Source organism: Gymnoscopelus braueri, assembly GCF_963280865.1.
Source record: "Gymnoscopelus braueri genome assembly, chromosome: 11".
Lineage (NCBI taxonomy): Eukaryota > Metazoa > Chordata > Actinopteri > Myctophiformes > Myctophidae > Gymnoscopelus > Gymnoscopelus braueri.
Window position 1 is genome coordinate 39190588 of NC_137613.1, and position 15720 is coordinate 39206307.

General features: G+C 42.1%; 2 protein-coding genes across 3 annotated transcripts in view; one reads left to right on the plus strand and one right to left on the minus strand.

Moving 5' to 3' along the window:
* Positions 1-4283, minus strand: part of dgat1a (diacylglycerol O-acyltransferase 1a) — a 49049-nt gene extending 44766 nt beyond the window's left edge. For both annotated transcript variants that reach the window (XM_080443305.1, XM_080443304.1), the window contains exons 1-2: positions 3920-4283; positions 436-523 (exon numbers count right to left, since the gene is read on the minus strand). In XM_080443305.1, the coding sequence (XP_080299431.1) occupies positions 436-523; positions 3920-4182 (351 nt within the window). In that variant the 5' untranslated portion in view covers positions 4183-4283. The remainder of the gene's footprint in view (positions 1-435; positions 524-3919) is intronic.
* Positions 4284-7589: 3306 nt separating this feature from the next.
* The window catches only part of LOC308094622 (TBC1 domain family member 20), a 13703-nt gene continuing 5572 nt past the window's right edge, over positions 7590-15720 (plus strand). The window contains exons 1-8 of the mRNA XM_080441386.1: positions 7590-7823; positions 9515-9569; positions 10852-10982; positions 11177-11257; positions 12177-12363; positions 12664-12765; positions 13216-13357; positions 15538-15720. The exon at positions 15538-15720 is cut by the window's right edge and continues 2 nt beyond it. Of these exons, the coding sequence (XP_080297512.1) occupies positions 7724-7823; positions 9515-9569; positions 10852-10982; positions 11177-11257; positions 12177-12363; positions 12664-12765; positions 13216-13357; positions 15538-15720 (981 nt within the window). The 5' untranslated portion in view covers positions 7590-7723. The remainder of the gene's footprint in view (positions 7824-9514; positions 9570-10851; positions 10983-11176; positions 11258-12176; positions 12364-12663; positions 12766-13215; positions 13358-15537) is intronic.

Sequence of the window (15720 nt, forward strand, 5' to 3'; positions counted from 1 at the left end):
TGTGTGTGTGTGTGTGTGTGTGTGTGTGTGTGTGTGTGTGTGTGTGTGTGTGTGTGTGTGTGTGTGTGTGTGTGTGTGTTGGAGCAGCAGGCTATCAATATCAGATTAAACGTTAAACACAGCATGTTGAACCACAACTTCACCGACACTAGTGAAACCAAGAAACTGTGTGTGCGCGCGTGTGTGTGTGTGTGTGTGTGTGAGAGAAGGAGACGATGTATTAGTCACTGTTCCTGTTAGTTTGTCTGTATTGGTTTGTGAGTCATATTACTCACTCACACACTCCATGAAATACAGTGTAAGAATGGGGGTAAAGGCAGAGAAAGGTTTCAACATATTTCATAGAATTCACAGTTTTGGCACATCTGCGACTCATCAGGGGTGTGAAAGAAGAGCCAACGTCAACGTGCCGCAGTGGTGGGTGGTTGTACTCACCAGCATAACAACACACCAGTTGAGGATCCCTCTGTAATTGCTGTAACCACTGGCAGAGCTGAGGAGGGACTCTTGAAGGACATGACAGCTACACACACACACACACACACACACACACACACACACACATATTTAGTAAACTTTTGAGAACATTGTATTGGCTTACATTCATTCCATGAGGTAAAATCAATTTGTAGACACCAATTCTGTCCCCAATTATCATTGGCCTATCACCCACACACACACACACACACACACACACACACACACACACACACACACTTGGCATGTCTCTGTATGGATTCTGAACTTTCAACCTTGGAGGCCAATAGATTGTTTTTCTCTGTGTACTAAATCTCTCCACTGAACTGACTGTGTGAACTTTGGCACAGCCTGACAGCAAGGTAAACTACAGTGTTAGCCTTAGAGTCTAGACTAGCAACTGACTGGAGCATGCCAGCAGATGACCGGATACTGCGTTGACCCCATAATCTTCAGTTTGATTATGGCTGGACTCTGGAGACCTGAGTGTCATGCCCTTACAGCCTCCCTGCCTTCAGCTTCCTGTCTCTCCATTATTCCTGTGACACTTTTTTCTAAAGTGTAGACAAATAACAGAAAGAAGATGGGAAAGAAGGAGTATAGGAGAAGGAAGGAGCAAGTTGGTGAGGGAGGAAAGAGGAGCAATGAGGTCGAGATAGAAGGTTGGGTCAAAGGAAGGAGGGGAGGTGCAGTGAGGAGAGCATGGCATGTGAAAATGAGGGTATAAATGGAAGGTCAGATGTCAGAGAGACACAGACAAAGGAGACAGGACTCAGGAGTTCTGATTATGTGTAATCTTTGAAACCTATTTCATACTTTGTCGTACAACGGTCTGCTATTTTATTCCTTTTTTAAATTTAGAGTAGACAATTATTTGTACCCCTTTTTTCTTACAGTTTAGTAATTATGCCAATCAACCCTCCCCACAGATTTCTGTGTTGCCACTGCTATTGCACCCTACGGCAGGTGAGGCTACTCCTCCCATTCAACTCTCCTCACTGACAGGCGTTACCCCAGCCTGGAAGAGTCACAGGCACATTGATAAGTCACTGGACCCCCTGACACTTGGGCAAACTGGATGCACACGCACTGCGGTGGAATCAAACCCTAGATCAGCTATTTTCATATTAAAACTTGTTTTTTTATTGTGTTCAGCTGTTCACCTTTAACAATAGGGACACCGGGGTTAATGTGGTAAAGATTTCATGTGGCTTCTCTCCACTTGACAGCTGTTAGGGGAGGAGCCTCGGAGACATGCCAAAAGAAATGTAGGCAACAACTGAGAAATTATGAAATATGATGTTTCACAACCTGTTGTACACAGGTCAGGAGGGTGGGGCAGGACAATTTTGCATTCGCAACACCAAGGTGCACTGTTCGCAAAGGGTTTGGACATTACAAAGTCTGACCAACCCATTTGCATCCATAGCCAGCCTGCATAAAGTGTTGTAAATCTGATCACCTCAGTGGCAGGGTGAAATACCCAAATCACACACATACTGTATTTCATCTTTTTTTATCTCCAATGTTGGGACTTTCTGACAAGAAATCGTATTGCATTACATTTCTGACAGTAAGTTCAAGTTGTAGACTTATCATATCTAAATAAAGATCTACACTGCTGGTTACAATGTCTAGTACGCATTATGACCCTGTTTTGGCTGGGGTGTGTGATTTCTTGTCACTGTATCCTTAACAGAAACAAAGTCAGTATTTGTGCTGACAGTTTGTAGATGAGACTACATTACACTGTACTGTTAATCCTGTACATGGATTTATGTTGAGCTATTGAACATTAGCCAGCAAATCAAGGATTTCATTAGCTTCCATCAAGGGACCTAGAATGGTGTATTTTACATAGACAGATTACTGGACAGTGGACACCACAGTAATCTATTTTGATGTTTTTTGTGTGTTTTAATTTGATGATTTTGTGTGTTGTTATTTTCTTGCTGTGCAGCACTTTGGTCAGCCGTTGGTTGTTTTTAAATGTGCTTTCTAAATAAAATTGGATCATGTAATTATTTGAGCTAGAATTTTAACCCTCCAGCAAAGGGTTAAAGAAAAAACGAAACGTGGATGACTTTTCCACACTTCTGATTTAAGAGCACATAGAGGTCCACTCACTTATTTAAACATCCTGGTGCAGTAGGGTTGCTTCAGGACACACAACACAGTGCCCACAACACAGACAGGGAGGTGTGGTGTTATTGACATGGGAGGCTGCAGGTTCAAATCAGGACTGGGTTCTAGCTCCAGTTGACCTCAATTCAATAAACCAAAGGTTAATTATAGGGCTCCCAAGGTCCAGAGTATTGAAGAACAACTCAATCAGAAGCAACTCACAGCAACCAGGTGTTCTTGACTGTCAAGACTGTCTCAGTTCTGCTTCCAACACATCTTCACATACCATTAGGCCAGACTACATTATATTTGGACACTAAATGGCTTTGGATTTCAGAAGGACAAGCCCTAATAAAGTGTAATTCACCACAGCTTAGGGAAAGATTTGCCCACTATCAACGTGGAAACCTAGCTTGTGAAACCGTGATATAGGTCCATATTAAAAGATCAGGTCCAGATTAAAAGATCAGCTACTATATGATGATCTTATCAAACATTCTCTGGCAGCACAAATAAACTCTTGTCTTGACTCCAGTAGCCTTGATTGACAGGGAAATTAAACTTAATTATCATCTATGTTAATGGCAAGCAAGAGAGAAGCTAAACTCTGAAAACAGCCATCTAGTAACTTCATTGGTAGTCTGTTATCTAATTTACAAGCTTGGTCAAAGCACAAGCTTATTTACAGAGAGCTCCATTCATGCTCATTGCTCATAACAGTGCCGTACTTTTCTGTATATGCAATACAAATGCTAATATCCCTCTGTGTCCCTGTATCCCTTGCTTTTAAAACTTACATATCTTAAATATCTTAGATATATTGCATAATCTCTAATGTTTAACTTGTACTATTATTGATCATTTGCTTGACTATTTGAGTTGTCTCTCTTTTTTGTCTAACTGTTGCTGTTGTGTTACAGTTTGTGTTGCAATTAATTTGTTTTGGTTTCAAAATAATGTTATAACTAATGCGATCATGTCACTATTGTTCATGTATGTGATACTATTATATACACACAATACAACTACTGACAATATAAAAAAGAATAAATAAATAAAAAGCAGACCAAATATAACTAATAATAGCCTAGGACACAAAACAAAAGAATGAATTATGCTATGTTTTTAACTAGCCCTATAGGTTTGAGCCATATTGTTGATTTATGATGAACATGTTTTCTTGACATAAATGTCAAACCTCTTTATGTCTCCTCGTACGACTGTGTCTCATACCGAAAACAGCTGATCTACAAGCCCACATATCGCGACGCGTTGTTGGCATGTAGATCAGCTGTTTTCGGTAGCAGTGGCCGCTCACCCTAGCCTCTCGCTGATCTCTTCTACTTTGCTCCTCTCCTTCGGACTGCGTGGTGAGGTGGGACTGGGATGCTGCTGCTGCTCCCTCTCCGCCACCTTCCCATTGCTGCTCTGCATGGAGGACACCTCCTCGGCTGTGATCACTCCAGCGGCCGCCTCGGCGTGCGATCTGCTCCCGTTCATTTGTTTCACATGTGTCGCTGATCCTCCGCCACCGAGGGTGGTTCTCCTCCGGCGGGAGGACATCTCGGCTCTGTCGCCCATTTCAGCCGGTTTGCCGTGGTCAGTTTTTTACCTGGTGGTGGACATCGCTTCTTGTTAAAACTGCTGTGAGTGTCAGTGAGAGTGACCTGAAGCTTCCCTCTGTCTCCCGTCTGTGCTATCGGAGAGACTGTGATTGAGTGATTTGACGCCACGCAGGACGAGTTGTTGCCAGATTGGGGGAAAACAACGCCATATAAACACGCCTAGGTGAAGCCGTGCAGTTCAGTTGTAAAACTGGGTTGCCAGGTTTGGGTAGAAAACCGATATCCCCTGGCTGTAGGCCGCACTATTCAGGAGACCAAGGTTGTGCAATGTGCATGCATGTTGGATGTTGCAGACTCAGAGCCCAGGACCTCAAAGTGGGGTCCTTGAGGAGGTTCCAGGGGATCCCCAGCAAAATTAGTGAACTCAGAGTCTAAACCAATTTACTCTATTCTACTATTATACTAGAAATAGCCGATCTACAAGCTCACAACATGTCGCAGCATACAGTGTTGATGAGCTTGTAGATCAGCTTTTTTTTGGTGAAAAATCAGGCAATTTTGGAAAAGATTTGAATAATGTAGAACGTTTGTAAATTGTAACGCAAAGCTTCTTTTATGTGTGTGTGTCCCTGGCACATTTTTTTTTCCTTTTAATTGGGGGAGGGGTTCCTGACCTTGACATGAAAATATTAGAACCACTGCTCTAGGGCAGTGGTTCTCAACCTGTGGGTTGGGAGTCTCCAGACCCCCATATGGTCCCTATGACAGTTAAGTTACAATTTAAGGACTTTTTTAAAAAGCTTGTAGATCAGCTATTTTCCCAATATTTATCTGTGGAACCGAGTCAAACTAAATGTAATGCCTCAACTCCTACAATTCCAAGTGCTTGTCGGGGTGGGGGGTCCCCAGTTCAAATATGATTATTTTGGGAATGGGAGGTCGCGGCCTGAAGTGGTTGAAAACCACTGCTCTAGATCCAGGGCAAGGAAAACTCAAAGGGTGGAAACTCAGTGGTAGCCAGGGCTGGCTTACAAACTAGACGGACAGATAGTTAATTCCAAGCCTCGCCAATGGTATGAACTGTGTCTGATCTCACGAATGTCTAGTGATCAATGTTACCAGATCCTGTGAAAGTGTGCTGCTGATGCAAGTCTTCTTGAACAAAGAAAATGTTATCCCTATTTTTCTGCCATGACAGAAGCACTGTGCGTTTACCCGACTTGACAGCCATTTCACGTGTAGTTTTCTTTCAGTGAGCCATCACTCCAACATAAATAAAACAAACTACACACCGGAACACCAGCACAGCACTCGGCACTGCCCTCAGCCTGGCAAAATGACATGGGAAACGGACATATCTGACTCATCAACTTGCTTTTCAGAGGCGTTGGCACAATGCATTTGAAGTGCATGTGTGAGTGCAGGCACCCATGTGACACAGACACAGGAAATCAATCGAAGTTGGGCTGTCTCGCCAGTCTCGGTATCATCCTACTATCTCTGACTGGGATCAATTGCCAGTTTGCATATCCGTCCTTGAGAGAATCAGCGGATATAGAAATGGTCTGTGTACGTGCATGTATGTGTGTGTTTTGAGTTTGAGTTTATTAGGATCCCCATTAGCTGATGCATAACGTCATCAGCTAATCGACATAAAAACATGTCAACAGTTAAGACATTAACAAACAAACAAAACTGGAAAATTACGTATCCAGTTTTTAAGTACACGCAGGCTCTGGACTGGATGGCACTGGTTAGAAATGAACTGGAAAGGACCAGGCTTTCCACAGGTATTGCGGAAAGCTTGGTGGCACACGGTCACCCTCATTTACAAATTATGGTTATATGAATATTCAAACATGCAAATATCACAGGCCTCACATCCACCCACCACGCTGTTAAACAAAATGCAAGTGGCTAATTTTTATATTGAACCATTAGGTTCATAAGATCGGTGCCATAACCTGTCGTTCATTGTCAACCCAATCGGCAGAGAATACGTTGCATCTTTATGTTTCTACTGTGCCATCAGCAGTGGGCTTGTATATGTAGGCTACAGGAGGCCTGGGTTACCTCAGTCAAGGTGGTGACAAATAATAGCAGAAGTTACAACAATCACATTTTGTATCAATTTCAATCAAGTTGAAGTGAGCCACTGCATGATGTTTGGAGAAGACAATGATGAAATAAGTTTATATATTCATTCCATTTAAACAGCCTACATCAAAGGCTACTGCACTCTATTTAGTTATGCCACTCATGAATTTAGTTGTGGTGAAATGCTGTATATTTTCCCAAGAAATGTAGATTCTTTTTTTCAAGTAACAATTTTATTAACAAACAATCTAGATTTATGGTTTTATTCAGATCTCTATCTTCCCCTCCCCCTTCTTTCTCTCTCTCTGTGTGTGTGTGTGTGTGTGTGTGTGTGTGTGTGTGTGTGTGTGTGTGTGTGTGTGTGTGTGTGTGTGTGTGTGTGTGTGCGCGCGCGCGCGCGCTCGTAACCAGTCTTACTCATCTGCGAAGACTAGAAAGGTGGGGGACCATGGAGGTGAAATAGGCACCCTGACCCTACCCTACTGTGTATCTGACACTAAGCGTCACGCTTCGTGTCAGAAATAATAAGCTTTTTTTATTGAAACCAAAAGCACTTTTTAGAACACTGTGACAGTGAAATGTTGATCCACAACTTTTAAAATAAAATATTGCAAGAGCTTTTTAAACAATTTGAACGCTTTTAAGCACTGAAACAACTTCTTGAAATGTTTAAACTGTTTTTAAAATATTTATACTGCATTTTAACATTTTTTAACAGATAGCAGATAGTGCACATTTGTCAGTTGACACGTTGACGCCGATTGCGTTGCGACCTCACAGAACACTCTACTGTGTTACCGTTACGGCTTGTGGATTGTGGGACTTGTGGTTTTTCGAAAGATTAGCTACGGTAAGGGGACCTTGCGTTTGGTTATGAAGATCTGTCTGTAGGTATCCTATGGTAGGTATAGAACACTGCAACCTAGTGGATTAACTGCTACACTGCTCGTGCTGTCCTGTACTGTAGACTGGGATCAACCGTCAACTCACTTTTGTTTACAGATCCGGTCTAGAACGGATACGGAAACGGATTTGTCTGTGAGTGTGGAAATCATAGATAGAAATGAACGGATACAGTAGGCGGGCCCGATACCGGATCTGAACACCGAGCATTAAATATAAACCATACTTTACACACAAACGCACACGCACAAACCCGATCCACCTCGGAAACAGAACTTCAGTCAAGGTAGATTGATCCACACATCGAGCAGAACCAATAGCATGCGTGGGTTTGGTGAGCCTCAAATTTCTAAACCAATCAGAGAGCAGTAGCAGGCCTGCCTTCCGTTCAGGCTAGGTTGCGCTTGTCAAAGTCCCAGCTGTTCTTTGCGGTTCTTCGTGTGTCTGTAACTGTTTGAAACCTTGTTGTATCGTTGTTCCAATCCGTTTAGAAACGGTGCCTCTTTCTATGGCACGACAGCGTCAACACTGTGGTTGATACGGGCTGTTTGTTGGTGATGAGAAAGTCGAGGAGACATAAAATAAAGACAAACGCAGGAGGAGGTAGCGACCGTAGCGTTAAGGAGAATGGCAATGACGGACCTCCTGTCACAAGAGGTAAGACAACAAGTCTAACAGCAGTTAAAACGACACAGATCCAGCTGCAGTCAGTGGTGGAAAAAGTACTCGAATGTTTTACTTAAGTAAAAGTATATACTGCAATGTAGAAATACTCTGTTACAAGTAAAAGTCTGGAATTCAAAATGTACTCGAGTAAAAGTACAAAAGTATTGGTATAAAAATGTACTTATACTTTTTGTGTTGTAATTGTACCAAAATTAGAAAGTACTCATTATGCAGAATGTCACATTTCACAGCTTTACAAAATGTATAACAATCTTTTGAAAATAGCAGATCTACAAGCAGATCCTCAAAACTGTACTTAAGTACTTGAGTACATTTACTTAGTTACTTTAGATCACTGTCTACAATACAATATTAGATCACTGTCTACAATACAACACAAACTAAATTATTGTGCACGCTTTCTTTATTCACAATCACATCACACTGCTTAAATTGTAAGCACTTATAAGACGTGCAGAAACGTCTTTATCTTGCTATGATTTGTGTGGCGAAATATCAATAAAGATGTGTTGATCATCTTAACATTACAACAGAACTGAGTCAACAAACGTCATATTTGGGAAATTAAAAAAAATATTTTGTCAAACTTTCTCTAAGTTTAGACATACTCTCTCTTGTCTTCATAATATAGGCTACACACTAGTAGTAATACACTATAGTATAAGGTTCAAGTTCAAGTGCTTGCGTGGCGAAATGTGGCCAACTTGGAAGTAGCAATTTGAACTGGCAGATAATAACTGAAGTTATCTGGAACTTTTTCAACCTCTGGGAAAAGTTCCATGCAATTTCAGTTATCTGCTACTGCCAGGCCTACACACACAAATCCTCAGTGTTCATTTAACTCCATGAGGGTACAACATGGAACCCAAATAACCATGGCCCCAGCCGCCCCATCCATTTGATTCCAGTGACCATATGGTTCCAGAATCCAGGCAGTGACTTGAATCCAGTGACCATAGTCAATGGATTCTTATTAAGCTGTTTTAATATTTAATTGTTTTATTCATTCCGACCTACATTTGCAAATGTAGTGCACAATATGGTTTCATAGGAGTGCAGCTGGACAATCTTTTACTGTCACATCATGTATGTAATTGATTTGTTAGCCAGAAAGTTCGCAATTATGAAATTCCAGGCAGCAGTCAGTATTGATATTCACACAAATTCTTCAGGTTTATGGTGCAACCCTATACTTTACTAATTATTGGGCCTGATTTTGGATACTAACACTGAATTGATGTAATGTTGCTACTACCATGGAAGACTGTGTGTGTGTGTGTGTGTGTGTGTGTGTGTGTGTGTGTGTGTGTGTGTGTGTGTGTGTGTGTGTGTGTGTGTGTGTGTGTGTGTGTGTGTGTGTGTGTGTGTGTGTGTGTGTGTGTGTGTGTGTGTGTGTGTGTGTGTGTGTGTGTGGATGACTTTGACCTACGTACTACCTACTGTATGTATTAATTCCACCAATATGATGACTTACTGGTCTACGTCTACATGTGTGTGCTTGCTCAGTTCAGATGATTAACAGATTCTATTTAGAACTTATGTGTGATCTCTCCTGCTGTCCCTCTCACTCTCCCATTTCCATTTTTTCTTTGTTCACCTGCGCTCCTCCATATATCAGTCTCTCTGTCTTTACACCCACCTCTGCTCTCCTTCCTCCACAGAAAATGAGTCTTGGAAGACCCAAAAGTTGGTTGAGATCCACCAGGCTTTAAACAGGTTGGCATCAATGTTCATATTGTGGACAAAAACATAGTTACTGTACATAGTTGTCCATCACTTAATCCAAAGTGACATTTACATTTACGTTACATTAACCCATTCACACACTGATGGCAGAGGCAACCATACCAGACACCAACCTGCTTATTTGGAGTAGCTCTTGCTCAAGGACACTTACAGCACAAAGCCAGGAGGGAGAAGAAGCCAGTTGGGAATTGAACCAGGACCCTTCCTGTTCCCAGACTCTCCTGAGACACTTTAATCTATTGCTTCCTTTAAAGAGTACAGTACTTTTTCTACTGTATATTATGAGGACATCTTTTCTATATCTATACTTATGCTGAGCTTTCACTACATAAGTTTCATCCAGATTTATCCCAGATTCACTCCCCTGACATTCTGAGGAGAAATCTAGTCTGTACAGATGTTTGGCCCAGATGATCTGGTAATGTGAGGGGTTTACAGATCCATCTTAAACCACCTGATCTGTTCAAAGACTATTCGAAGGCAGCCACAATAATATCAAACGTGTTTGAAACTTGTGTAGTATAAGCTCAGCTTTAGATATACTGTAATGCAGCTTACCCCCATCTAGAACTCGTCCCTCATTAAAAATAATTGGTATGGTATAATGAGCTAGTGTGTGTCTACTGTCTAGCATCACACACCCACTGATGCTAACAGGAATATTAACTAGCTGTTTTTTGGTGCAAATGCAGAAACAGCTTTTTTCACTACTGTGCATTGTTATAGGACAATAGTTATCTCACAGTCTCCTCCAACATTGTCTCAGGGTACAATCTTCAGGAAGCAGTCCAAATTGAAATTCTGTGCAGACGCCTCTGCAATAGCCAAGTCTAACAATGTTTTAACTTCTGTATGGGTGCACAGTAAAACCAAAACTTAACTCTGAAGAGTGTACCAATGGAACCAAAAAGAACCCCATTTAGACCTGAGGCCGATTCTAAAAATGCCTTCTAAACCCTGACCTTTTTTCTGAAAAACTTTAGATTTTATGTTGCTATATACACATACACACACACACACACACACACACACACACACACACACACACACACACACACACACACACACACACACACACACACACACACACACACACACACACACACACACACTAGCAACAGTTAATCTTACACAAAGGTGTCCCCGGATTGAAAGGAAGGTATAACAACGTGTAGGTGTTATAGGTCTAAATGGGTTAATTGAACACAAAAGACACTTTGAAGAGTGACACACTGATGATTTTCATTTTTAGTGATCCAGTGGACATAGAGGCCCTTAGGAGAGCAGCATCCAGTGAGGGAGGATTGCTTGCTGATGACCTGAGGCGGAGAGTGTGGCCCAAACTACTCAACATCAATGTATATGATCTACCATATAAACCAGGTTAGTAATATAAGCTACCATATAAAACAGGATAGTAATATAAGCTTACATTATGTTGTTCTTACTGGTATGTTTTTTTTTATGTATTGTCTAGTGCCATTTGAAATATAATGTATATAATATAAAATAATTACATCATTAATAAGAACAAAGAAATCAATCAAATAAATGATTTAAATATGTATTTGCCATAGCTCGAGATGTACGGGAGAACCACAAGGACTACAACCAGGTTCTCCTGGATGTCAGGAGGTCAACAAAGAGGTTCCCCAAAGGTGACAAACAAACAAACAAAGTCTGTGCTTCAGGACTCATTTAGCAAAAAAAGAAAAATAAATGTTTTAAAGGCCTGAACAGAACAAGCTGTCTAACAAGTGTGAATGGTAAAAGTTGCTCCAAACACTGCTCAGACTACAGCTGACGGTTAGCTGATGGCACTGTTCTGTGCCTGCATGAGAGTAAATAACTGACTCCTTACCATAATGGGTTATACCCCCTTTTAAATTACATCAAAAGTATATACAAATGTTTTAAATGTGGGAAAACTTGCAAAAAAGGCAATTGACTCTTTCCCCACTGGCAGTAGACCAGTCTGTAGGTTTTTGTTTCTGGTGTGTCACATTCAACCCACGCCATTATGCGGCACAACACTCGGGATCAATATCCTCCATTACAATTAAAAGTGTCAATCGTTATATTCCTTTGCCATAAATGAGTGTGTTTGAAGAGTGCAAGTCTCTCTCTCTCTCACACACACACACACACACACACACACACACACACACACACACACACACACACACACACACACACACACACACACACACACTCTCTTTATCTTTCTCTGCTTGCTGTCGAAACTTCTCTGAGATGTCATAGATATGTGCGAACCAGACACAGATTCAACATACTGAATCGGGTGATCGGGTCCAGCTAATGCCTGGCTGGTTGCCCGACATCACCTTGTCGTGTTCACTTCAGACCTTAAAATGCAGACTTCTGCTAGGGTGTAAAAATGTTCAGTATTCACATTACTACTGATTATTTACTAATCTGAATATCCAGAACTGACAGAGCAAATGATACTTTATCTGATATATGTTCTATTTTTCTGACTATGGAGGTACAGTTAGCACCAGTGCATCTGAAACAGTTATTTGTATTCCAGCTCTGTATGTGTCTCTCCTTCCTAAGGTATGCCAGCATCAGAGAGGGCAGTGCTTCAGGAGCAGCTCATTGACTTCATGCTGGAGATTTTAAAAAACAACCCTCAGCTCCACTACTACCAAGGCTACCACGATGTAGCCGTTACGCTTCTATTGGTGGTTGGGGTCAGGCCAGCGGTCGCCATGTTGCACACACTGTCCAATCACCACCTCAGGTTTGGTGGAGTATTGTTCTCTGTGCATATTATGTCCATGCCGCTTTGTTGTAGACATTTAAAACCAAACAAAACGTAATCGTATCTCTTCTTGTGTTCAATCTCGTGTTGCATGCTGGTGTTGCGTGCGATGTGCAGGTGTTGCAGATCTACAAGCTCACAACATGTTGTGCGATGCGTTGTGAGCTTGTAGATCTGCTATTTTCAGCGAGTGACAAAAACATGTTTTAGTCTCAAACTGAGTGACATATCACATGTTAGTCTCTCACGCTGTCTGCCTTTTTCTCACTGCCTCTCTAGAGATTTCATGGATCCTACTATGGACAGTACTAAACATATTCTAAACTACCTGATGCCTATACTGGAACAGGTGGACACAGAACTGCACGACTTCATGGTCAGGTACATGCATGACGGACAAATGAACCATTATGTGAAAAGTTGTTATTGCTGACCACTAGATGGCATCAATGTTCTTTTATTTGTGTGAGTGTGTGTTTATGTTTCATTTTATTATCTCTGAGAACACAAAAGTAATTTTTCTGCTCCCCATGAGGATGTAATTTTTTTTATGGATTTGGAGTTAGGATTACAATTGGGAAAATATTCAGGTTATTTGGGGGTTTAGGGGTTTGTTTTACGGATAGTGATTTTGACACACATTTTAGGGTTAGGTGTGGTTAAGGTTATTGTTAGGATGGGCAATAATTGCTTCCCAGTTCCCACAAAGATAATAACTGTATATGTGTACACACACATTGCCTTAATGCCTATTGATAACTGAGCTATTGGTTGGTTGTAGTGATGATGAATTAGGAGCCGAAGTTAATTCTATGTATAACTTCATTTTAGAGCGGAGGTGGGAACTATCTTCGCCCTGTCCTGGCTGATCACATGGTACGGCCACGTTTTATCAGAGTTCAGACACACTCTGAGACTCTACGACTTCTTCCTAGCTTCACATCCCCTCATGCCCATCTACCTCGCCGCAACGGTAAGACTTGCGTGTGTCTGTGTGTGCGCATCACAGGTCAGATGTAGTCAGGGTCTCTGTGACTTCTATCCGGTCTCACAGCCCCAAGTTAAGCCCTATTGTGAAAATAACCTACTGTATACAAGTTCACAAACGCTTTGCGTTGTGAACTTGTTGTGAGCTTGAAGATCTGCTGTTTTAGCAATTCTTTTTTTATTTCTGATCTTTTTTAAATGTTGATTAAAAAAATGAAAATTACACTTAAAATGACATGCCATAGTGGGTTCGAATCCACCGTGGTGCATCCGGCTTTGTCGAGCGTCTACACGAACACAATTGGCCCGTGTTCGGGGGAGGGAAGCCGGGCGGGGAGGGTGATAATGGTCTTTACACGTACTCCTACGGGCTGGGGGCGGCACCTGTCAGCGGGGAGTGTTGGGCGGGTGGGGGCTCCTCACTGGCAGGTTGAGTCAGTAGGCTACGACAGCAGTGACAACACAGAAAGGTGTGTGGGGGAGGAATCAATTGGCACAACGACTAAATTGGGGAGAAAAAGGGGTAAAAAAAAGAATTGGCTACTCTAAAATGTATTGAAAAAAAGAATAAGAATGCCATGTTAAAGTGGTTAATCAACTGACACAAAATCCAGCTGTCTCAGTAACAGAATAACACATTTAGTTTTTATTCTGTGAGAGAGGAAAGAAAGTGCTTACCTATGTTGGTTAATTGTTCACATGTTATTAGATAGATACTGTATGTTGTCTACTTGTCTACAGATGCCAAATATGTTATTTAGACATGCTATGTTATATATTAACCTGCTAAGCTACAGGTGCTGCAAAGTGTTACTCTTCAGCACTCTATTTACTTGATCATTTACCCTATCATTTGTTGACTAGGATTCATGCTGCTTGCTCTGATCTTGTACGTTTTATGTCAGTCTGGATAACAACAACTAATTGAAAGAGAGAAGGGGGGGGGGGGATAGGGAAACAAGGAGAGGCATTGGCCTTTGTTGTATGACACTGGGGCTCACTTAAAATACGTTAAGTATTTGGCCATACAAAAGAAACAGGCTACATGAGATGGTTTGTTTTGTCGGTATTGTCAGTAATCGAGGATGTATGTACTGTATGTGTACGTATGTATGTACTGTACATGCGCACACACACACACACACACACACACACACACACACACACACACACACACACACACACACACACACACACACACACACACACACACACACACACACACACACACACAGAATGAGCTCTTTGCTAAAGCCCTTGGGGGATAGGCATACATATGTATACAGTATGCACAATACATGCTCTCTCTCTTTCTCACTCACACACACACACACACACACACACACACACACACACACACACACACACACACACACACACACACACACACACACACACACACACACACACAGTAAGGCAGAGCATTGTGAGGTCACAGGGTTAATTAGATCCGTTCTAATGAAGAGAGGGAAAAAGGGGGATAGGGAAAGAATGGAGAAAGGGAAGGTCAGTGAAAGTAAAGAGAAGGACATAAAGAGAGAGGGATGAGGTTAGCGCTAGAGGAAAGCAGAGAAAGGAATTAAAGGCGGTTTGGGTTTTTATTTCTCTTTCCTATCCTGGATTGGTCTCCTTCTCCTCGCCTCTCTGACACAGACTGTGTTGGCAATTTCACAGCTGAAGACTTAAGTGTGTGTGCGCGTGTGTATGTGCGTCCATGTGTTTACGCATCCCTTTGTTGTGTGTGTGTGTGTGTATGTGTGTCCATATGTGCACGCAACTGATGTGTGTGTGTATGTGCGTGTGTGTGTGTGTGTGTGTGTGCGCGCGCTTGCGTTGAGGGGCTGGGCAGAGGCAGAGTTCTGTTTGAAGTGTGTGAAACACCAAAGGAGAAGAATGTAGTTCATGTCTCCTTCAAGGTTGGCACTTTACACAGCGTGAGGGTTAACTCTTCATCTGCCTGTTGTTGGGGCTGCTTAGCTGTCACTGGTGAAACTGAACACAAGAGGCAGTAGAATCTACTTCATATTTCCTCCATGCTTCATTACAACACGCATCATGGGGGTGGGCCTAATATTTCTTTTAAACTTTCCTTCACTTCTATAAAATCTTCCTCTCCACTCCTCCTTTCCTGCCCTCTCCTTTCCTTGGCTCCTCTCCTCAACACAGATCGTCCTGTACAGGGAAAAAGAGGTGAAACGGACAGAGTGTGACATGGCCATGGTCCACCATCTTCTCTCTCGCATCCCTCAGGATCTCCCATACGAACTCCTGATTGGTCGATCGCAGGCCCTGTTTGACCAATACCCTCCCTCCTTACTCGCCAGGCAGGCAGCGCTGCAGCCTCGCAAG